Source organism: Strix aluco, chromosome 4 (genome assembly GCF_031877795.1).
Source record: "Strix aluco isolate bStrAlu1 chromosome 4, bStrAlu1.hap1, whole genome shotgun sequence".
In the NCBI taxonomy this organism is placed as follows: domain Eukaryota; kingdom Metazoa; phylum Chordata; class Aves; order Strigiformes; family Strigidae; genus Strix; species Strix aluco.
The window spans coordinates 111,997,957-112,023,004 of record NC_133934.1 but is presented as its reverse complement, the minus strand read 5'-3'; the positions used below and the strand labels follow the sequence as shown (position 1 = coordinate 112,023,004).

General features: G+C 39.4%; 1 protein-coding gene across 2 annotated transcripts in view; it reads left to right on the top strand.

The window, feature by feature from the left end:
- Window positions 1–25,048, top strand: part of PTPN21 (protein tyrosine phosphatase non-receptor type 21) — a 53,008-nt gene that overhangs the window by 16,164 nt on the left and 11,796 nt on the right. The window contains exons 4-16 of one of the 2 annotated variants that reach the window (XM_074824891.1): window positions 5,385–5,554; window positions 7,755–7,852; window positions 10,275–10,342; window positions 10,791–10,861; window positions 12,177–12,264; window positions 12,464–12,552; window positions 14,559–14,646; window positions 15,357–15,436; window positions 16,580–16,681; window positions 17,357–17,417; window positions 17,949–18,033; window positions 20,226–21,691; window positions 23,944–24,081. In XM_074824891.1, the coding sequence (XP_074680992.1) occupies window positions 5,385–5,554; window positions 7,755–7,852; window positions 10,275–10,342; window positions 10,791–10,861; window positions 12,177–12,264; window positions 12,464–12,552; window positions 14,559–14,646; window positions 15,357–15,436; window positions 16,580–16,681; window positions 17,357–17,417; window positions 17,949–18,033; window positions 20,226–21,691; window positions 23,944–24,081 (2,604 nt within the window). The remainder of the gene's footprint in view (window positions 1–5,384; window positions 5,555–7,754; window positions 7,853–10,274; window positions 10,343–10,790; window positions 10,862–12,176; window positions 12,265–12,463; window positions 12,553–14,558; window positions 14,647–15,356; window positions 15,437–16,579; window positions 16,682–17,356; window positions 17,418–17,948; window positions 18,034–20,225; window positions 21,692–23,943; window positions 24,082–25,048) is intronic. The other variant, XM_074824892.1, reaches the window with a different exon arrangement.

The window sequence follows — 25,048 nt, the reverse complement described above, 5'->3', positions numbered from 1 at the left end:
TCGTGGAAGGGATCTTAAGGTTAAATGGGCAGGCTTCATCCTAACTTTTTTTTATCTTCTGAATACTGATTTTGCAATTACACGGTAACAGTAATTTTAATTTAGACAATTTTTTTTTTAAACACTGGGGAAAAAAACCCCATCAAAACCTACCAACAACTGTGTTGATGCTAATTTAGAGGCAAAGAAGTACATTATGCCAATATACAGTGTCAAAGGAACATTATGCCTTAGAATTGTCTCTAGTTTCCCAGTTTTGCTAATTTCTCACAGAAAATGCTTTTATGGAATAGGTGGTTCTGTTAGTTTAATGTTACACCTTGGCTTTTGTGCCCAAAATACTTAACGATCTGTGCTGATATGGTCTTCACTGCTGTCCTTGAAGTTTGGGATGTAGCATACCCGCCCGTGCTGTGGTAGTTACATGCATAGTTAGCCTGTCAGAGATGTAAAGGATAGCCAGAATACCATAAGGGTAGACCCTTCATCCTGTTTAGACTATAAACTAAGAAGATGTATGTGTATGAGTTTTCAGATGTGTATATAGATGAGTTTTCACAGGAAAGTACTAAAGTGGTCTATCATAGAATGGTTTGGGTTGTAAGGGACCTTAAAGATCATCCAGTTCCAACCCCCCTGCCATGGGCAGGGACACCTTCCACTAGACCAGGTTGCTCAAAGCCCCGTCCAACCTGGCCTTGAACACTTCCAGGCAGGGGGCATCCACAACTTCTCTGAGCAACTTGTTCCAGTGTCTCACCACCCTCAGAGTAAAGAATTTCTTCCTTATATCTAATCTAAATCTACCCTCATTCAGTTTAAAACAATTACCCCTTGTCCTATCACTACATGGCTTTGGAAAAAGTCCCTCTCCAGCTTGCTTGTGGGCCCCCTTTAGGTACTGGAAGGCTGCTATAAGGTCTCCCCGGCGCCTTCTCTTCCCCAGACTGAGCAACCCCAACTCTCTCAGCCTGTCTTCATAAGGGAGGTGCTCCAGCCCCCCAGTCATCTTTGTGGCCTCCTCTCGAACTACTGGAGCAGGTTCATGTTCTGATGTGGGCCCCAGAGCTGGACACAGTACTGCAGGTGGGGTCTCACAAGGGCATAGTAGAGGGGGAGGATCACCTCCCTCGACCTGCTGGTCATGCTTCTTTTGATGCAGCCCAGGATACCATTGGCTTTCTGGGCTGCAAGCACATATTGCTGGGTCATGTTGAGCTTCTCAACAACCAACACCCCCAAGTCCTTCTCCACAGGGCTGCTCTCAATCTGTTCTCCGCCCAGCCTGTGTGTGTGCTTGGGATTGCATCAAGGACCTTGCACTTGGCCTTGTTGAACTTCATGAGATTTGCACAAACCCACCTCTCAAGTCTATCAAGGTCCCTCTGGATGGCATCCCTTTCCTCCAGTATGTTGACTGCACCACATGGCTTGGTGTCGTCAACAAACTTGCTGAGGGTGCACTCAATCCATGTTGCTGACAAAGATGTTAAACAGCGCCAGTCCCAACACCGACCACCGAGGAATGCCACTCATTGCTGGTCTCTACTTGGACTTCGAGTCATTGATTGCAACTCTTTGATTGTGATCCACAGAGTGGTCCATCCATCAAATCCGTGTGTCTCCAATTTAGAGACAAGGATGTCATGCAGGACGGTGTCATAAGCTTTGCTAAGTCCAGGTAGATGACCTCAGTTGCTCTTCCCTTATCCACCAACACTGTAACCCCGCTGTAGAAGGCTGCCAAATTCATCAGGCATGATTTGCCCTTAATGAAGGCATGTTGGCTGTCACCAGTTGCCTCCTTATTTTCCATGTGACCTAGCAGTTTCCAGGAGGATCTGCTCCATGATCTTGCTGGACACAGAGGTGAGACTGACTGGCCTGTAGTTCCCTGGGTCCTCTTTATTTCCCTTTTAAAAAGTGGGTGTTATGTTTCCCCTTTTCCAGTCAGTGGGAACTTCACCAGACTGCCATGACTTCTCAAATATAGATAGTGGTTCAGCCACTTCATCTGCCAGTTCCCTCAGGACCTGTGGATGCATCTCATCAGGTCCCACGGACTTGTGCACCTTCAGATTCCTTAGATAGTATTGAACCTGATCTTCTCCTACGGTGGGCAGTTCTTCATTCTCCCAGTCCCTGCCTTTGCCTTCTGTGTCTTGGGTGGTGTGCCTGGAGCACTTGATGGTGAAGACTGAGGTGAAAAAGTCATGGAGTACCTCAGCCTTCTCCTTATCCAGGGATAATCAGATCTCCCATTTCCTTCTGGAGAGGGCCCACACTTTCCCTAGTCTTCATTTGATCACCGATATACCTATAGAAGCTTTTTCTTATTGCTCTTAACATCTCTGTCCAGATTTAATTCTGTCAGGGCTTTGGCTTTCCTGACCTGATCCCTGGCTGCTCAGACAGTTTCTCTGTATTCCTCCCAGGCTGCCTGTCCTCACTTCCACCCTCTGTAGGCTTCCTTTTTGTGTTTGAGCTTGTCCAGGAGCTCCTTGTTGATCCACGCAGGCCGTCAGGTGGTTTTACCTGACTTCCTCTTTGCTGGGATACATCGCTCTTGAGCTTGGAGGAGGTGACCCTTGAATGTCAACCAGCTTTCTTGGGCCCTTCTTCCCTCCAGGGCTTTATCCCATGCTACTCTGACAAGCAGATCCCTGAAGAGGCCAAAGTCTGTTCTCCTGAAGTCCAGGGTAGCGAGCTTGCTGTGTGCCCTCCTTGCTGCCCTAAGGATCTTGAACTCCACCATTTTGTGGTCACTGCAGCCAAGGCTGCCCTTGAGCTTCACACTCCCCACCAGCCCCAGCTTGTTGGTGAGAACAGGGTCCAGCATAGCACCTCTCCTTGCTGGGTCCTCTATCACTGGGAGAAGGAAGTTATCATCAATGCATTCCAGACACCTCCTGAATTGCTTATGCCCTGCTGTGTTGTCCCTCCGTCAGACTTTGGGGTGGTTGAAGTCCTCCATGAGGACCAGGGTTTATGAACACGAGACCGCTCCTATCTGTCTATAGAGGGCCTCATCTATTCAGTCTTCCTGGTTGGGTGGCCTGTAGCAGACTATAATGTCAGCTGTCTCTGCCCTCCCTTTAATCCTGACCCAGGAGCCCTTGGTCTGCTCCTCATCCATCCCCAGGCAGAGCTCCATGCACTCCAGCTGGTCATTGACATAGAGGGTGAACCCCCTTCCTTGCCTCGCCTGCCTGTCCATCCTAAAGAGCCTTTATCCTTCCATTCCAACACTTCAGTCACAGGAACCATCCCACCACATCTCCATGATGCCAATAAGATCATAACCATGCAGGCATGTGCACATCTCTAACTCCTCTTGTCTATTTCCCCACGCTACGTGCATTTGCATAGAGGCATTTAAGTTGGGCCCCTGATGAAGCTGACTTACTGGCTGGAGTGACTGGAATTCCTTTGTGCTGCTCTTCAGGTGCTCTACTGCTGACCTGTGACCCCTCTCCAGGCTCTGGGCCTCTATTGCTGGCACTGGCATCAAGCTGATAAGAGAGGGATGGATTGAGGTTCCCTCCCCCGGCAACTTTAGTTTAAAGCCCTCTTCACCAGCTTGGCAAGCCTATGACTGAAGATGCTCTTCCGCTTCTCTGACAGGTGGACCCCGTCAGTCCCCAGCAGACCAGGTTTCTCAAAGTGAGTCCCATGGTCTAAGTAGCTGAAGCCCTGTCTGTGGCACCAGTCCTGTAACCATGTGTTGATTTTCCAGATTCGACTGGTCCTTTCAAACCCCTTCCTTTTTGACCTGGAGGATGGATGAGAAAACTACCTGTTCTCCAGAGTCCCTTACTGCTGCTCCCAGGGCTCTGTAATCCTTCCTGATACTCCTCAGACTGCTCCTGGCTGTATCACTGGTGCCCACATGAAACAACAGCAGATAATAGTGGACTGTAAGAGGCTCATCAGTCTCTCGGTGACATCCCTGATATGAGCCCCTGATAAGCAGCACACCTTACTAGAGATGCATCTGGTCAGCAGATGGGTGCCTCTGTACCTCCCAGAAGAGAGTAGCCTACTACTGGCACCCATTGCCTTTTCCTAGTTCTCTGGTTGTTCTATGGAGAGCAGGTGGGGCTGCCTTACTCAGCTCCAGTGTGATGGGTCTTTTCTCTTGAGTCTGCAGGGCGGTGAAGTGGTTCTGCAAGGGCACCTCAGGCTTCGGGGGAAGTCTCTTCCTCCTGCTGGTCCTTGCCCTTGCAAGCTTCCATTCTTCTGCATTACTGGCCCCCCTCCCTCTCATGTATGCTGGTGGGGGAGTTTTTGGCTGTGGGTCCAGTGCAGACTGTGAATGGAACCAGCTATGGAACTCCTCCTCACCCTCCCTGATGCTACGCAGCCTTCTCACCGCCTCCTGCAGCTCAGCACCTGCTGCAGGACACCCTCCACCTGGGCACACCTTTTGCAGGCAGGTCTGCTGCCTGTCCCTGCCCCGGGAGAAAGGTCCAGGCCCTTCCTGCAGCCTGAGGCCTGCACTGCAGCCTCTCCCTTCAGCAGCTCCGTCTGGGGGGAGGCATCGGCCGCTGCTGGGGTGGACGGTGCAGACCCCCCAGCCAGAGCTGCAGCCTTTGCTCTCCTGAGGGTCAGGCAGGATGAGTGCCCTTGAATGAGTGGCTCTGCAGTGTGAATTTAGAACTGTACTGTGGAGTTACAGAACAATATTCTGGTCCAAACCCCTCCTCAGAGGAGATCTAATCAAAGTTAGATTGTGTTGCTCAAGATGTTGTCCAGTGGGATTTTGACATTCCAGGAATGGACATCCCTCAGTCTCTGGGGCACTCTGTTCCAGTACATACTGTGTTTTGTGTTTTGGCTTGGTCAAGAGTTGCCTGCTCAGGCAAGGTAGCTTGCTGCTGTACCTGCTCATTTTCTTGCTTGTGGGATGAGCCATACATATGCTTTAATGAGCTTGTCTTTGACTGATCAGCTGTCCTGTGCTCTTTTGTCCTTCAGCATCCCATGTGAGCCTGCCTGCCAGTTCACCAGAAAAGCCATACCTTGCTTTCCTGCTGTCCAGTGTCATTTTCTATTTGCCTTCCTCACTTCCCTTAGTTTTCCTGTCACACATAAATGCTTACTACTAACATTTGTAAGTTGCCACAGCAGGTCAGAAACTCTTTGCAAATAAAGAATGGGTTTGGTAATGTTTTAGGTATGGGACCTTATGTATGTGGATTGCTTATCTGGAAGTAATGTCTGCTTTTGATATTAAATGTCTTTCCAGTTCTCTAAGTTTTCAATAACCCATAGCCTTAGTGTTTTAAAAACTTTATTTCTAAGTAGCAAGACTTTCATACAACATATTTTATCTAATATTGCAATATTAATTTTTTTTCATCATTGAAATGCCTCTTTTTCAGATTACATATTTCAGTCTGTGGTATTATAATAAGCAGAATCAGCGCAGATGGGTAGATTTGGACAAGCCTCTGAAAAAGCAGCTGGACAAATATGCCTTGGAGCCAACAGTGTATTTTGGAGTAGTGTTCTATGTGCCTACTGTTTCTCAGCTTCAGCAGGAGATTACCAGGTAAACTTTATAGGTGTGCCTATAATTTTTTCAGCGTTCTGAAATGTATGGTTTATTTAAAAATCATCTGCTTTCCCCTCCCTCACCTCTATAGAAATGGAAATTATTAGTTTAGGCTGAATTTATGTTCAAACTGTGTCTTTATTTATTTTTCAAATATTTAAAATATGTGATAAACTAAGCAAACAACTTTTTGGTGATCTTATGAATCTAGTCAAACCTATTTTCAGTAATAGGCATACTTTCATGGTCAGATTTTTCATTGTTTTAATCCCTTCGTGTTTGTCTGTCTGTTTAGAAGAGCCATATGTGGCTTTTGGGGACATCCATCCTGCACAAAGCACATGTGGATTTTATTGAGCTATGTTTTCCTTTATTTTGCTTTCAGTACTTTCTGTACTTTCAGTACAATGCATTGGCAAACTACAGGCTAAGCTTCAGCTTGTGATTTATTTTTATTTTTTTTTTTTTTTGTGTATCGCTGGGCAATGATGTTAGCTTTGATATGATGTATCCATTTCTACTGTGAATCTGGGGAACACCACATAAGTGGTGCTGACTGCAGGGGAAAAGTAAAATTGAGCATATATACTGGCCAGTTATTCCTATGAGCCTGTACATTGGCTTCTAGTGTCTTAATGTGTATGGTTGTTCTGATGTATTTATTATTATCACTACAAAACCAGTAACTGGATTACAAACATATATTTGTTATTTCAGAAATACATGTTTGCATTAATCGACCCGTTTAAGCTGGTAACTTCAAGTTGGCCCTCCTTTGAGTAGGGAGTTGAACCAGATGATCACTTAGATGTCCTTTCCAGTTTAATTTATTCTGTGGTTACGTGAAACTGTCTTTATAAACTCTGGTGCTAAAATACCTTGCCAGAGACTAATTGTGGAATGAAAGCTCTTCAGGGAGATAAGCCTCTCGGTGCAGACAGTGGTGCTGTAATGTATTGCTCAATGCCTGGCAGCTTTAGTTTTTGTTTTGTGTGAATTTCTGTAAGCTTATTTTCTTTCTGAAAACTCTGAAGTTTTGGGTTTTCTCAGCAATTTTACTGGCTTAAAAAGTCATCCTAGTGGTCTTTTTTCTTTTTCTTTTCCGAATGTCTTTGGTTCAGATTCTGTGCTTCTTGGTGTGCTAGGAGGCATCATGGTGTTGCATTAAATAGCTAAATTGCCTGAAAAACCTTGAATATTCTTCTCTGGCATTTATTTAAAGAATATGATATTTATTCTGGAGCTTTAACAACAATTTTGCAGTGTGCAGCCACATAGAAAGAAGGAGTTTATGTGCCAACCTTATACTCAGGTCCTAGAGGATGGTACTTGCTTTGATGTAAGATAGTGAGGGTCTGGATTAATTTCAGAAATCTGTGGATTTTTTTCATGGCTTTTCAATGTAAATGAGATTAAGCATGTTTAAGCAAATGATACGTTTACTGTACACCAGGAAATGGAAATGTCGTAAGCAAAAGAGATGGTATTTGTACTATCATGAGGTAGTGTCAAGATTCTTTGTCTGTGTGTTTACTTTTAATAGCAGTTCTATGGAAAGAGCTTCCATTCTACTGCTTGACTGGGAAGATTTATTTCCCCAAATGCCTTGATAGGCGGTGGCTTTTTCCTTTCCTTTTTTAAGGTCTGGGTTTAGTCCCAGCTGTTATGTGTGTTGTATAAAGATGGTACCTACTGTCATATGGCATACTGCTTTTTTGTAGTAGGATACAGAAGAGTCTAAACAATGTTTATAAAATGTCACTGTATTTAACAGGCTATTAATTAGTGAGGGAAGAGAGCCGTCTTTTAGCCTGATGAAATTTGTGTGGAGTTTACCGGACCTTTCTGATCACTGAACGAATTGCAGCACATGCTTCCATGTTCTCAGTATTAAAGCCTTACTTCACAAGAGTTAATATACAATATGAGGGTATGGTAGTAGATAGAAATCTTGGAGGTTCTTTGGTTTAAAAGGTAGCAGTATTTGATTCTGCAGTGATATGTAAAACCTAAGGGAAGAGTTAACAAAGACCATGAAATAGTGGGTCTGAACGATGAGGAAGGCTACCCTCCACAGAAACTGGGGAATGCAGAGAAGAATAGGAAATGCAGGCATATCTGTCTGCACTCTTTTTAAATTAAGAAACCCATGTTAGCTTTTTCTTTTTTTTTTTTTTTTTTTTTTTTCCCCATGTAGGTATCAGTATTATTTGCAATTAAAGAAAGATATCTTGGAGGGCAACATTCCTTGCACACTGGATCAAGCAATACATCTGGCTGGTTTAGCTGTTCAAGGTAAGTAAGGCAATTGTGCCAATTAGCTAATATTGTATTAGAGACTTTGGTGATACATTGTCTATTGCATGTTTTCTATTTATTGCTCAAAGACCCAGTTCAGTAAGTTATGAAAGGCTTGCTCCTTAGAACTTTGTCAAATGAGCTGAGGAGGGGGAAGAGTGGAATCAGTGGCCCTAAACTTGCTGGTATTTCTGTGCAGTCCTCAGAGGTGTAGCTGGCTATCTAACGTGTATTTTCAGGAGCTGGGTTTGAGTTAGACATCAGAGTTCCTTTGGGAGCAAAGACTTTAGACGTCTGCTTACATTGACAGACTTTTCATCTGTTTCTGTTAATGAAGACTCTTTATTCTGACATGGTAATAAGAGAAAGGGACATAAATAAGCAGATGTGTCTCTGCTTTCTCCCAAATGTCCTAACACCTAAAGTTATTTCAAGTTAGTATGCAAGACTGTTAACAATTCCTATGTTCAAATTGCTCCTGAAGACCCATTTCTGTGATACCTACATGAAAGTGGCTGCTTTATTTTTCCTAACTGGGGTCAGATGGGCTAGAGTATACACCAGAGAACCATCAGTCCTAAGTCTGTCTGCACTGATCATGTCTGGTGTTCCCTGCTAACATGCTTGTTTCAATCTTAAATATCTCAAAATAGAAGTTTTTAGTGGTAATGTTTAGTGTGTTTGTATATTGCTTCACAGTGAATGTCACTTCAGTATATCTAACAGCAATTGTAACTCTGCCAAAACTGAAAGGGACTTCAAATCATTGGCAGTACATACAACTTAAGATTTTTGTCTTGTTTTAATTATGTGTGTTGGTAGTATCACATTGAAGACGATGATTATCTTTTTTGCAAATGTGGTTACCAGTGGAATTGGGTGAATTATATTAGTGCCTTGTTTATATAACAGTGAATGTTTAATCCAAGCCAGGATTTAATGGTCTTCAACTGACAAAATCTTGCTTTTCATATCTTTGGACATTGTAAATGTCTCTCTGCTCACTGAGTTGTTTATAGAAATCTTTCAATATAATCCTCTTTCCAGATGGAAAATATTTATCTTTTTAGTTTTGACATTCCTTTTTCAGTCTTGTATAAGAGAGAAACTGTGTTGATAACACAGTGAAAAAAACAACTCAGAAAAAATGCAGGTTCTAAGTTAATGTGCTCCAATGACTGAAGTAGCTTATACCAGGTAAGTTAATTTTAGCTGGTGAATGAACAGAAGCAGTTGTTTGGTGTTTCAAGTGAACTGGTTTCAAGAATTTTCTGATTTAAAATAATTACAATAGGCTATTTCTAAACACTGTTTTATCTCAAGCGCTGTGTTGGTTAGCATGTCACAAGTTCTCCCCTTTCATCATAAATAACTTGCATATTAATTGTAATGTTTAATATAGATTTGGTTCCTAAATGTCTCTGAAATGATACTATTGTGGACAAGAATCTGAGGTAATGTAAATAGGATCTGCATACTTGGGGATTGTGTTCATGTTTTTGGGAGCAGCCAGTCTGTACAGACTGCTGTTCCACAGTTTCTCTTGTGAGAATGGTACATAACCTTTCCAATTTAGATTCGTTTATTTCTCTTATTTGAAATGTTGGCTAGTTTTTTCCTGGAAACAGAAAAGAGGCAAATTCCTTGGGATGCCCTTTGCCATGACAAAATCAAAACTGTTATTAAAATCAAAACTCTTGAGTCCCTTCTGAGCATGCCTCTGAGTCTGGGAAGGCTTCTAAGTCCCACTTTCTGCATTTCTGGGTGCAGGGAGCTGTATAAGGCTTGAGAGCAGAAGGGTGCTCCCGCCGCTCAGTTGCAAGTTAGAGCAGTTTGCCGGTGCTATACTGCAAATAATTAAGTATTTGACAGGAGGGAGTAAAGAACACGGAGCCAGACGCAGGCAGTGGGCACAAACTAAAATACAGGAAATTTCATCTAAACATAATAAAAGTTTTGTTGTGAGAGTGGTGAGATGCTGGAACAGGTTGCCCAGAGAAGTTGTAAAGTCTCATCTTCTGTGTTTAAAACTTGACTGGAGAAGGCTCTGAGACAGTCTGCTGTAGGTGACCCTGCTTAGGGCTAGATCTCCAGAGGACCCTTCCAACCTCAACCGTTCTCTGATTAAAAAAACCAAACAAATAAAACCCCAAGGAACAAAGGGTGATTGTTTTATCATTTTTTCTCCTTTCCTATCCACAAGGAGTGTTACCAATTTTTCTGAGCAAGGTAAAAAGATGGAATGTGTTTTTACTTTTCATCTTCATAAACATTACTGGTTAGTTTGTTCCGTTGTTTTACTTTCAGATCGTAGTTCAATAGGATGGAGATTTGCTACTTGGAGATCCTGCTGCAATTAATCGGGTATTGAATCATTTTGTTACAAATGTTTGAATCCAAGAAATTTTTTATTTTTTAGCTGATTTTGGAGACTATGATCAGTATGAATCTCAGGAGTTTCTACAAAGATTTGCTTTGTTTCCAGTGGTAAGTACTTACTTTAAATTGATACATTTAAATTCTTAAATTGATAAATTTAAATGTAAATCTTTCTTTAGATTGCTAAATGTAAATCATCATTAAAAACTCCATGATCCATCTTGCTTACTGCTCCCTAGACCGTCAATTTCAGTAAAGGTTTTCACTGAGACTGGAGTGAGGTATGATACCTTATATTACACTGAAGCACAGATGTTCCAAGATCTTTTAAATTTTATTGTATATTACACTGAAAAGAAGGTTAGGGTGGAAATGGGAAAGTGAGTAAAACCGCTTCAAAACAGTGTTTGTGATTTTTGTTTTTGTCTGTGCATATTACAGCATCTGTGCTCCAAGAATAGAGTGTAGGGTTGATTCGTCTATGCAAAGAAACTATAACCATTTAATTTTGTAAAATTTTTTGTATTTCATTCTATAAATGCTATCTTACCTTAAGGGTTGGCTGCAAGAAGAAAAAATACTGGAAGAAGCGACACAGAAAGTTGCCTTGCTACATCAGAAATACAGGTAAAATTTCTAAAACTCTTTATTGCTTAATTTTGATGTGATTGCTTCAATAGCTCAGGAGGCTGGGAATCTCAGAAAACAGTTGGACTAAATTCACTTTCCATTTAAATGAGTTTTTCACCGATACATCTACATTAAAATTAAAAGAATTTTTGCTGAATGAACACGAAAAGAGAACAGAATGATTATTATATAAATGAGAGGATTCTGCTTGAAAATTGAGAATACAGGACACAATTAAATAGTGTGACTTCACCTGTATAATGTTTCTGAAACTTTTTTATATGAAGTTGTGACCTCAGTAAGGATGTTTCTTGATAAACAACATTGGCAGATACTGAGGGCAGTAGAAATGTAGTCACTGTGCCAGAATGCTTATGACCTTAAGTAGAAGGTGGCTAAGATCCAGTAGTCCAAGACAAAGGAAAGTTAAGTTCTCTGTTGTCAGTTCATCAGTGAAAAATGTTTGTGACTATATAAGTAATTATTTTTTTCTGTATTGTTACAAAATAACAGTTTGAAAATTTCAAATCCATTTATCTTTGAAATGCTTTTGTAACAAAATGGCATGGTTAAGGTTCAGCAAAGAAAACTTAGTCTGCACGATGTTTGGAAAGGGTGAAGAAACCGAGAGACTGATGATTGAAAAAGTATTGAGAGACATAAGAATGAGCATGACAGGGTTTTGCAGGTAGAAATAATGTCTTTTATGAGATCATAAAAGGTAGGGAAACACAAACTTTTAATCCGTGTGACACTACTGCAAATGTGTGAGAAAACTCTCTTTGCCAGTTGGTTGAATTTAAAAAAAATACCACCTTTACCTACAGATCTTGTCCTTCTCATGTTTTCAAACCATCACAGTTAAAGCTCTGTCAACATTTAGAAAATAAGACTCTCTTTCCTGACATGTGAAGCATCAAATTTCATATTGGTCCTAAATATGTATACTGCAATAGGAGAAATTCAGGTCTTGAACATGTGTGCCAGAATAATCATTCTGATAAAGTGAGAAAATACGGTGACAATGATGGATTTGAAGAAGAATGTGATAATTGTCTGCCATTAGCAGAGATGATAATTTTAACTGGTCTTTGTTGCCATTTACCCCTAGAGATGCCAGAGAGAAAGAAGTTACTAGAATCAAAGTGTAAAGGTTGAGACAAATATATCAGCCATTGGTACAGATGAAAACAACAAGATTTGATGGTTGCCTGGATGTCTTGGGGATGCTTTTCAAGCTTTGACAGTGTCAGAGTAAAACAATGACTTTTTCATATTGACAGTACTAGCTGATTGCTGTTTTCATTTGTAGAGGCCTTACTCCTCCTGATGCAGAAATGTTGTATATGCAAGAAGTAGAGAGAATGGAGGGCTATGGTGAAGAAACCTATCCTGCAAAGGTAAACAGGGCTTTGATCTTAGTCTTGGTTGCTTTTTTTCCATATGTAAAAAGGGTTACTTCCTGCCAAAAATAAATAAAAACCAAAAACCACACCACCCCTTTTCTCCTCGAGAATTTTAAAAGTAGTTGCTTCTCATGTAACTTTGCTTTCAAAGACTTTTTTCTGTATTTGCGTAAGTTTTTGCAACTTCTTACAGGACAGCCAAGGAAGTGACATATTCATTGGGGCGTGTCTTGACGGTGTCTTTGTGAAACACAAAAACGGTCGTCCTCCTGTTGTATTTAGGTTAGTATTGTTCTTAAAATATCTTTGTGCACTTCGCATTTTATGTGTGTTCCTCACTAGCATGAATGACTCTTAGATATGATATGTATTTATTCATTTGATAAACCCGAATATAGTCTTGTAGTTGTCACGCTACAGTGAATTCTGAACTCCATGGGAACTTTTCAGTGTATTGGCTGCAGGATGAATCTCTTTAAGCCAGATTAATTCTAAGAGATGAACATTTAATATACATTCCACTGCAAAACATTTATTGAGTAAAAAAGGAGCAATTCTCTGCACATAGAACATCTTAAGTCCTGAGATGGCCATGTCAATTTACTTAGAAATATTCAATTGTTAAATTATCTAGGAGTTCCTTTCATATATTATATATAAAAGAAATAGAAGAGAGTCACATAATAACATTTGTTTCATTATTTTGGATCCATAATTTTTAGTTTTAGTTTAATATTTAATGTTCTGATAGTTAAATTGTAGACATAGGCATGTCTGCAACTTACCTAACCGTTAAAATTCAGTCTTCATGTGAAATGGTCTGATTCCCACTGACTTCAAGAGGAGTTGCTTGGTGATCTTTGGACAGAATTTGGCATAAATTTTAAAAAATACATAACGAGTTGTTTTGTTTTTGTTTTGCTTTGTTTAAAATGAATCTTAGTAGTCTGTAGTTACCTCTAGAGCTTTATTCTTAGTGAACTTTAATCTTCTAGAATTGAATTTTTATCTGAGTATGAACAGAATCTTGAAATCCAACAGCTGCTGGAACTCATGGTGAATTTCTGGGGTTAAAGAAAGTAGCAACCATACTTCTTTCTGTTAGTGGTTTTGTTTAATAGAATTTATAAATTCAGTATCATTAACTGTCCTTCACAAAAATTTCTATCTCTGCTGCTGATAGAAGAGCTGATGCCAAGTTCTTTTTAATTGTGTGGAGTGGTAGAAGTGCCCTACTCTGCTTTCTTGCAGAATGAAGCATAAGAAAAAGGTTGCACATTGGAGAGCATCAGAAAGTATTCATATTCCAATTTTAGGATCCAGTTTTCTGCTCTATTGGTTATTTGTTGTATGACTATGGGCAGCTCTACCGGGGATAGATATATAATGGTATTTGGGTGGCAAAAAAAGCATAGAAAAATGACCCACTAGTACAATTTACAAAGGCTGGGTTATGCTTCAGATTGGTTCAAGTAATTTCATAATTGTGTCCATAAATGGCTATGAACCAAGGCCTTAAATTTGAGGGGTCTTTGTTCTACATCAAGATGGGGACACTAATGTTTCTCTACCTCACGCATATGATGGTGAGTAGCTATAGAAAATGCTATTAGCCGCATCTAGATAATGAAAATGGAAGTTGTATAAATACCTTTAGAGAGAGTCCTGTATGTAGATCATGCTTTTTCCCTGTGTTTGTGCACTGCAGAATATTCTTTTAATAAATCAATTATATATATCTTTATTTACAGTAACATAATAATAATGGATCAAACTATTTATATTTAACAAGAAGTTGAATAAATATATGGTATTATATTCCTTGCAGTCTAGCTTTTTTTCATCTGTCAATATGCAAGAGAGTTCTAGAGCCTTAATGGCTTTGTTTAGTGTAGATTTTTTTTCCCCCAGAATGTATGGTTTGCTCTCAAGCAGTCAGGACATTATAATTTACTGATAACCGAATTTGTCTAAATTTGAGGTTTGTTTTGGTTTTTTTTTTAAAAAAAAAGGAATACTTGAAAAAATTTCAAGTGGAAGACAAGTAAAAAACTTACTACTGTACACGTGCATCTTAAAAAGAGTTAGTCACATATATATTTTCCTTGCAGCAGTCATTTAGTGGGTACAGAAGTGATGGTCTGCAGCTTGTTCAGATAGATTGATAACTTTTTATTTGTCCTTGGTTCTTTATCCATGTTCTTGGTGGTGGTTCTGTTCTTCAGTTGCATTTTCTGTGGTTTGAAAATAAGAGCTTTCTAGTCATGTTCTATACCTTTTGTCTGCAGGTGGCATGATATTGCCAACATGTCCCACAACAAATCCTTTTTCGCATTAGAGCTGGCAAACAAAGAAGAGACAATCCAATTCCAAACCGTGAGTGGATTTTTACTTTTATTTTTTTCACTAAACATGAATTAAGACTGCTAATTTTATGTAAAGGATAAAAAATACTTTTTATATATTTAGTGACTTTGAACTGTACAAGTGAGTCAAGGGTAATAATACTGTTTCTGGCTGGCTTCGTACAGGAATGCAGTAAAAACTGACTTTTTATGTTGAGTACATTGGCAAGGTTGGTTCAGATGGTCATAAACATTTTCATCCATTCCAGTAAAATTTCCAGCATGTGTGTTTTAACTTTTAAATGAGTGGCATTTAAAGATAAACATGGTCTTAGAGCTTTGCTGGAATGGGCCACAGTGTTCCTTGCAAAATTAATTTTATGTAGCATCTACCAGTTGCCTTTGTCAAGAGGGCAGCTGTTGACAAACTTATGGCATGAGATATATATATATATATACACACACACACTAAAAATTGTGTTAGTGTTACAGCTGATAAGACTGTCTTCCAACAAAAGGCTTCTACTTTCAACTTTCATAAACCTCATAAAATTGTTAGGCTAGAGTGCATGTTCAGGCCCACAAAGTACAGTCTTAGGGAAAACCTGATGACAGTAATGAAGTTTTATTAAAAAGAAATCAGTCAATGCTAATTTAAAAATTTTAGTGGCTTGTTTGAAAGCTAGTAAAGGGTATGCATATTTGGTCTAACATGCAAATTTTGTCTTTGTTTTTTGGCAGGAAGATATGGAAACAGCAAAATATGTGTGGAGGATGTGTGTGGCTAGACACAAATTTTACAGACTAAATAAATGCAGCCTGTAAGTAGAGTACATTAGAACTCTTGGTGCTCTTGAAGCTTCCATTAGGAAGTGAAATCTTTTATAAACTCTGTAATGTCTTTACTGCCCTTTTTAGATGGTAGTGATTGGGGTTTTTTCTTAATATTTTTTGAGAAAATACTTATCACTAGTTTCTCAAACATGTTCTGCTTTATAACAGAGGACGATATTGAACACTGAAATCTTACCAAAAGTAATAGTGTTTGACCCCTGCTGCTGGATCTCAGTGCTGTGACAGGCTGTAGTTGCTTTGGGGTCTACTATTGCTGGAATGTTTGTGAGCTGCTGGAATCACTGGGATTTTGGCCTGAGTTTGGGTGAACTGCTCTGAAAGGACACTCTAGAGGCCTTTAAAAGGGCGGGAAGTGTATGTGAAGCACTCCTGAAATGTGCTGGATTGACAGCTGAGAGGTATGTGGTCCACTGGATATCCATGGAATCTGTATAGCTCAAGTAGCACCAGTGCAAAGTAAATTTAATACAATTCATCAAATTAAATTTAAATAGGCTGGTCTCCAACTTGTAAATCAAGGGCTGGAATTTGAGGTACTCCACTGGTACAGCTTTCCTTCAGTTAAGTTACTTCAGTCAAAGAACAGAGAATTTGACCCAGTGAATAGTCTGTCATTAAAAAGCATGATTCCTAAGTGTTCCATTCCTCTTTGTACATGAGAAGATAGCTATGGAGGGGTTGGTCCAAAATTTGCTGAGGCCAGTGAAAAGATAATGGAATATTTTGTACCACAGATGACTTGCTAGTGTGTTTAACGCTAATTTATTTTGGAGTAGAGTAGACCTCATACCTCTAAGCTTGTAAACCTGGCTGCCTTTTGAGAGGGATAAGAAATATTGGTGGTAGTAGTAGTAGTGCATTTGTGGGACTTGTGCATTGCTATCTGAGTAATGTCAGTTCTATAGTTCTGTATTGAATGTCAGTCTTTAGGATAACTTATTTTAACCCTTTCACCACAACATGGTTTTATTAATAGGTAAAGTCCTCAAAAAACTTTTCTGATTATCTGCAAGATTCTCTGTCATCTGCTCCTGCTGCTGAAAACTCTTATGCATGCCTGTATTAAGTTCAGGGGTCTTTTTCTTAATCTGTACATACCTTGTCTTTAGAGACTCCCTGGACTCTCCGCCTGAGGAGGGCTCTCAGAAATCTTCCCTCATTCTTTCCCTTCCACGCTTTCCAATCCTTTCTCGTCCTTCACTTCCCAAAGGGTGAGCTGAAAATCCATCCTTCTTTCTGCAATCTGGCAGTTCCTGCATTTGTATTATTCTGCTGTCTTTTGACCTCCATCTTACTGCAAGATGCAAAGTACAAGTGCAGTGTAGGGTGGGGAACAAGGAGCTTAAGGTTTCTTAACCTTACGTTCTGGAGGCAATCCAACGAATTATGAAAATTTATTACCATTAGCTTGAATGTTAGAACATACAAATGCTTATGCAGTATAGTTGTGCTTTCCAGTTCCTGTAACATCTGTAATGTTACATTCTGTAAACAATTTTATGTCTGGTCTTGTAGAACAGGTAACTTACAGTATGAGATTTTTTATGGGGTTCAAATTTGGAACTAGTCCCCAGTTACTCTGCTGATTTTTCTGCCATACTGCAGTGTTTCAGGGACATCTGCTTTTTATGCTTCATAGAAAAGAAGCAAAGAAATAATGGAGGTATTTTGATCCTGGTTTTGTGATTCTGCTCATACTGTCTGCAGTAGTGGTTTATGCACTGAGCTCTTTCCTTTTGAGATTGTTGGGAAGGACTGTTTAACACAGGGCCTGGCTCCAAGAAATGTAGAGTGATTTTTAACTGAAGTTGGGAGCACTTTCCAAGGTTTGAAATAGGTCTTAGTGTTGTTAAGAATAATTTCTTACCGTAAAATGTCTTCTGTAGACAAACCCAGCCTGTTACAGTGAATCCTGTTAGAAGACGGTCTTCGTCCAGGATGTCTATGGTAAGGCAAGCAAATAGTTTTATGTTTGCGTTTTTATGGATTCCAATTGACTTTGAATCAGACATTAGTTTCCTTCAGTGAAATAAAACGAGCAGTGAAAAGATGAGTCTAGTATGTGAGGAACTCTTTCTGATTTGTAGAAAAAGCTGCTATGTAATATCTGATTAATGGAATTAAAATAATTGCAATGAAAAGTATTTTAAACACTTATATTTTTAGTTTGTTTGCTCTGTCTCTAGGAGACTCTCCTAGATGTCAGATGACAGCCAAGAAGTAGTCTTGGGTTGGCGGTGTGAGGTTTTGGTTTTGTTTCGTTTTTTTGGTTATTATTCCTTGTGTCACCTCATAGGAGAAGCTTACACTGGAAATATAGAGAAGTGGTTTAAGACTAAGGCTTTGTGTGTCTGTGTATTATACATTATATATTATATATATTATATTATACATTATGTGTAAAAAACACATCTTCAAGACTTATTTTAAAAATAACTCATGAGTTTTTAACTAACAATAAGATGCTTGCTTACTTAGCCAAAGCCTCAGCCTTATATGATGCCTCCACCACCTCAGCTGCATTACAATGGTCATTATACTGAACCATATGCATCTTCCCAAGGTAAGCTCATTATATCCAAGGCAACACTACACAACTTTAGAACGTAAAATCTATAATTTGCATTTATAGCTACTTTAGCTGGAGCTGAAGAAATTCATAGGGTCAACATGGGATAGGTTTGAACTACTTAAGTGCTTGCTGCTATTCTAGGCGTATAGGCTAATGTGAAATAGAATTATAGAATATTAGAATTGTTTAGGTTGGAAAAGACCTTTAAGATCATCAAGTCTAAACGTTAACCTAGCACTGCTAAGTCCACCGCTAAACCATGTCCCTAAGCACCACATCTATATGTCTTTTAAATACCTCTGAGGATGGTGACTCAGCCACTTCCCTGGGCAGTCTGTTCCAATGCTTGACAGCCCTTTTGGTGAAGAAATTTTTCCTAATATCCAACCTAAACCTCCCCTGGTGCAACTGGAGGCCATTTCCTCTTGTCCTATCGCTTGTTACCTGGGAGAAGAGACCAACACCCACCTCGCTACAACCTCCTTTCAGGTAGTTGCAGAGAGCGACAAGGTCTCCCCTGAGCGTCCTTTTCTCCAGGCTAAACAACCCCAGTTCCCTCAGCTGCTCTTCCTCTGTATCCTCTCCTATGGGATATGAGCAGTTGATAGCATATACAGCAACTATAGACTGTGGTCCCTTGTGTGAGTTTAAGCTGACCCTCATTTTTTTGGTTCACGTACCAAACTGCTATGTTACAACGTTGTGAGATCCTTGTTAATATTGATCTTAATAGCTGCAAAGAGTAACTGAGCCCCCAGACAATTCAGACAATTCAAAATTTTTTTAAAAAATTAAACCCAGGATGCAGGAAGAGAGAATCTTCTCTCAAGAGTTTGCTAGACTACAAGGTGGTGGGGAATTCAAAGGCTGCAGAAGTCTGCAATTTATGGAATTGGCATATATTTGATTGAAAAAAAGGAAAGAAAAAAACCCGAAGCAAATCCTAATTAGAATTCTTAAGAAATGCACACTCCTAATCCAAGAGGTTTACAGTGGAGTCATGGCTGCTTTCTCTCCTTTTTTTGATTGTTATACACTGTGGCTTTAATTAACAAAGTTTTGCCCTGAAAGGCTTAATCTAATCTTTTGCAAAGTTGCCTTGATAGTTTTGATAGGGACCTTCCAGTCCTACAAGTCAGCTGGATAAAAAAAATACTCGTAACAACTCACTGGTAAGGGAATAAGCATGTTTTCTATCTAAATAGTTACACAAGTATTCATGAAGTTACAGGTATATAAATGCAGAATATAGCTGAATTCTTTCCAATATAGTGTTGGAATTATTGCTGGATATTTGCTACTGCACATGTCCTATTTTTGAACAATTTTTTCACAAACAAAAGAACTTTTGATTGTCAGCAAATTCATTAACATAAGTGTGGCAGTTATTTTGGTGAACCTGAAGAGTTAAATCGTGAAAGGCATCTAAAGCCTGAACTGAATTGTTCTCTTCTGGAGTTTGGCAAATTGTACTAAAATGAAGTAATGGTTAAATTATTAAATGTATATAAGGATGTTTAAACTGTTACGTCATTTTCTTTACTCATCAAAGTGGGTATATGTTAATGTGCAAACAATATATGATGGTGGTTTAAACTGTCTCCAAAATTGCTGGAGAAAAGTGTGTGGTTTTTTTTTTTTTTTTTATTTTTTAAAGATATTGTGGTACTATATCTACTTATGCCCTTGGGGGGAGGGGAGGGACGAAGAGTGCGGGGGGGTTTTGTTTGGTTGTTGTGGGGGTGTTTTTAGTTTTTTGTGCTTTTTTTGTTTGCTTTTTGCTGTTTTAAACTGATCTCTAATGATCAGTTAATGGTTAGTGCAAACCCTAGTGTAGATGTTTTTTTCTTTCCATTAGTGTGGTTTAAGATTGATATGGATTTTGTTTAACTTGGGCTGAACCTATCCTAAACAGAAGAAAGCCATTCTTAAACTGAAACAATGTTTTCCAATAGGAATTTGCATCATCTGAATGAACATCATAGGTTTCTGGTATACATACCTTAGGTATCAACAACAACAAAAAAGCTGGAATTGTTTTATTTTTTTCTTCCCATTTCAGTACATAGCTAAGAATAATTGAGATTCTGAAAATCTCAAACATTGGTTAGCTACATCTTAATAGAAGATATCTTTGTCTGATGTCTTGGACATAAAGATTGTTCTTTAAACTTTACTTTCAGATAACCTCTTTGTGAGCAATCAGAATGGATACTACTGTCACTCTCAGACTAGCTTGGATAGAGCCCCTCATGACTACAGTGGTCGGATCCGCAATGGTAGTGTCTATAGTGCACATAGCACAAACTCCTTGAACAATCCACAACATTACCTGCAGCCGTCCCCCATGTCCTCTAACCCAAGCATTACTGGAAGTGATGTCCTCAGAACTGATTATGTCCCATCACACAGACATAGTGCACTCATACCACCTTCTTATCGTCCCACACCAGACTATGAAACTGTGATGAGACAGCTCAACAGGGGTATGGTGCACACAGATAGGCAGAGTCATTCAATGAGAAATCTTAACATCAGCAATTCATATGCTTACAGCAGGCCTGATGCCTTAGTTTACAGTCAGCCTGAAATACGAGAGCATGCTCACTTCACTTCCCCACAATCTAACCATTATCCATTTAACCTGAACTACAGTTTTCATAGCCAATCGCCCTATCCCTATCCTGCTGAAAAGCGCCCAGTTGTTGGGGCAGTCAGTGTGCCTGAGTTGACAAATGTGCAGCTCCAGGCTCAGGATTATCCAGCACCGAATATAATGAAGACCCAAGTCTATCGACCACCTCCCCCATACCCATACCCAAGACCTGCAAATAGTACTCCAGACCTTTCACGACACATCTACATTAGCAGCAGCAATCCAGATCTTATCACAAGGCGAGTCCACCATTCTGTCCAGACGTTTCAGGAAGACAGTCTGCCTGTGGCACATTCTCTTCAGGAAGTCAGTGAACCTCTAACATCGGCACGCCATGCTCAGCTGCAGAAAAGGAACAGTATTGAAATAGCTGGCTTGAATCCCAGCTTTGAAGGAATAAGAATTAAAGAGAGGACCATGTCAGCTTCTGCAGCAGATGTGGCTCTTCCAAGAGTTATTGCAGAAGGGTCACAGCCCAACATTCTGATGGAGAGAACAAAGCAAAAAGAAAGTGAGCAAGAAGAAAGCATGAACTGTGATCATAAGAAAACCCTTTCAGATGCCACTATGCTGATTCACAGTAGTGAGGAAGAGGAAGAATTTGATGAAGAAAACAAGGCTAGTACAAGTCTTTCTCCTCTCCCTGAAGATCAAACCCAACTTTCATCTCTTATGGGTGGTTATTCTCATGATTCAGTACTGAACTACCCTTATAGCTCTGTTGCTTCATCTGCTGGCCCTTTGCATATTCTTGAGCCTAAATTACATATTACAGAGACAGAAAAGAGAATGAAAGATATGAGTCCCGTTCATTTACTAGTAGAAAGCCAGGTACAGAGAAGAGGGGAAGGACTGCTTACTCCATCTATGTCGGAATCTGATCTTACAACATCAGGGAGATACAGAGTAAGGAAAGATTCAGTAAAGAAGAGACCTGTGTCCGATCTTCTGTCTGGGAAGAAGAATATTGTGGAAGGCCTTCCCCCGCTAGGTGTAAGTGGATACTATTCCTCTTGTTTTGGGTTGTTCTGTGGTGGGAGTTGTGTGTGGGTTTTGTTTGGGGTTTTTCTAATCAGCCTGAGATGCTTTTAAAATGTGAATGAACAGTTACCTTAAGCTTGACCTTTATTTTTCTGTTCTTCCCTGATTAACTTTGTTTAGCTGGCTTTTGTCCACTTCTCTGCCATGTCTGAGTTCTGTTTGTAATAGTCCTCCCACACAAATCCAGCTGTGCAGCCTCCATCCATCTGATACACCTAGCCTGGCTAGCAACTGTAGAATGAGCTAGTTTAAAGTCAGTTCTAGATTCCAAATTCTGTCCTACCTATCCTTGTCTGGAACAGAAGCAACTCTTTCCATTCCACTACCAGCTTTCTAATCTTCCTCTCCCTGAAAATCAGGTGTAGCTGAATGGTTTTTTTTTTTTAATTCGTTTTCTTCTTCTGACCTAAGAGGGGGACCTGATGCATTAGGCAATAAATTTCTTCCTTGCATTCTTTTCTTTCCTCCATCCCTTCCCCTTTTCATATCCTTTCCCTTTTGCTGTCTCTTCAAGCTGTTTTTATCCCACTAAAAGTATTTCTTGCTTGCCATGTCTCTTTCTTCTACTCCAATTATGAAGCCATAAATAGTGAACAACTGCAAGTTTCACCTCCCCTGTAATTCCCATCTCATAGAAACATCAATGTCTGTGGGACTGTACAATTTCACTGACAGTCCTTACCACTCATTTTGTTTTAAACTTTTGTTCAGTTTTATGTACTCTGTGGCATATTTCAGGTGCTAATGGAGGAAGACCATTTTTATTTTGCCTTTTTAAATGGATTGTTGTTAACTTTGCCTGGCTGAGTTAGTGTCGAATAGTTTTCTGTACAAATTGGACTGCAGTGGAGCTACCATGTAACTTCTAGTGCTGTAGTAACTGTTACAGTTGATGCTGCAAAAGCTATGCATTTAAATAGTTACTGTTCTCACAATTTTTTGTCAGACTTGCTGTACGTGGAGCTGAACACATTGAAATGAACCTTCATCAGCTTCAATTCATTTTATAATTGTGTATGTTTTTCTAAATCTCCTTCCTCCTGTGTGTTATGTGGATATAGGAGAAAAAGGTGATACCTTTCTCCTTGTGTTCACATTTAGATAGTCACTTACTATTTTATTCTCCAAAAGATACGTTTTCCTTCTGATAGCTATGTAAATGTTCAAGTCAACCTTTGAAATGAAATTGATATTAAAACTTTTTCACTGGAAGTGTTCAGTAAAATACTTTCTAGTTCAGTAACACTTAAGAGTGCCATTGCATAATAGAGTATGTTGCCTTTCTGTATTCAGTATTGAGGTGCATATCCTGGTAACAAAGCTGACCCCTACCAATGTTTGCCCATTTTGCGTTTCAGTGCACTCTTACTGTTGTGTTTGTGTTCACTTCTCTTTTAAATGTGGTCTCATTCTCTTAGCTTTGTCTTCCTATTCCTTGCTACCATTTAGCTTTTGAAAGCATTGATCAGCATTGATTCAGGCAGCATATACACTCATATTTTCAGTGTATTTTTGTTAACAACCAAACTTAGCAACTGCAGGAATGATGAAGTTTTCTCTTACACTTTCTAAAGGAATCATTTGAATTTATTCTTTCATAAAAATCCCCCTTTGTTATTTTTCTCAAATAATGAATGTAACTTCAATAATTTAGATTCATGCCCTGGTTCAGGGCTCAGATCTGTCTGCAGTTCTGTGTTCATGTTTTGTACGTGCAGTTTGTTGTAAACTCAGTCAAACATTTTAACTGTATCCAAATATCTTAAAGGTACATGCTCATTGTTATGCCCACTCGTAGGGAAGAAAAATACCTGCAAACTGAATAGTCTAGTAAGGAATCATTTTTATGTGTTTTTGGGGTTGGAAAGTGATTTCAGTTCTGTCCAAGAATGTTAATTATCCAGAGTTGTCACCTCATACCCTCAGTTGTAAGTTTTATAGGGAACAATATTTGTCATTCTCATGCAGTTTCATTAACCTGTCTGGAATGAAGACAGACTTGTATTGTGTCCTTGGAGGAATGTAGTCCCACCACCCTAATCTCTCACTGCAGTGCTTACAAAAAAAAAAAAAAAAAAAGGTCAGACCTCTTTGCAGAAGGAGTCAAAGAAGTAACCTTTGCTTAATTGAACTCATCTGGTTCCTGCTTTATAACTTCATCAGATATTTCAGAATATTTACAAGTTTTAGCTTTTCTTTTTCAGGGTATGAAAAAGAATAAAAATGATGCAAAAAAAATAGGGCCTCTAAAGCTAGCTGCCCTAAATGGACTAGCTTTGACTAGAATGCCTCTGCCAGATGAGGGGAAGGAAGAATCAACAAGAGCAACAAATGATGAACGGGTATGTTGAAATATTTTAATGCTTGATTTCTCTTTTACACTAAATTTTTCAAAATGACGTGTATGAATGGTGCCTATGTTGACTTTAAAATCTTCGTATTCAAAGCAATACAAATACTGAGAATAGAAACAAAATGAAGAATGAGACTTCTGAATGATATGTCATTGCTGGAAGTATTTGGTATAACTCAGATTTTTCCTTAAGATTTAAGATGACAGTGATTTAGATTATAGTTTACCCTTTGAACGTATAGGAAGCAAATTAATTAGTATCTACCGATACATTTTTGTGCCAAGTCTTTCTGTTTTCTTCCTTAATTTTTGGGGTTTCCAGGCTGAAAACATATGAAAATTGAAATTCTGAGTGTGAGATGGAACTTAGTTGTGATTGTTAGTAATTCATACGATTTTTAAAATAAATTTTGTAGTTAAATTGTATCCCCAGGGTACAGCTTGTGCAGAATGTATTTATCTGTTTTTCTCAGGTGGATCCCTGAAAATATAGATGGAACTTGTGTGATCTGCAAAAATTTTAAATTCAGTAAAAGATCTCAGATCACTGAGAGGATATCAGGTTCTAGAATTTGAGGATCATTCTTTGAGAAATAGAAGACTCCATCTGCTTGTGTCAGGGTAAACAATGTCAGTATATACTTCAGCCTGCGTCCTGTTTCATTAAATATCTGCAGGAAAGTGACATACAGTCAATATCCAGCCTGTGAAGGGCTGTGTAGAACAGTGTTGTCATCACACATCTGACCAGGGACCAACTAGATGCACCAAGGCCTACAGTAATTATTGGATATATTCTGCGACCAGTGGTCTCCCTAGAATCTGGTTCTGAGCAGGGCTGGGCATCCTCAGACCCCCTCTAGCTCAGTTTGTTGACAGTCCCTGGGCAGGAATTAGAACCTGAAGGAATAGTCCTGCTCTCACCAGCTGCAGTTTTAAGGAACAAGCCAAGAAAA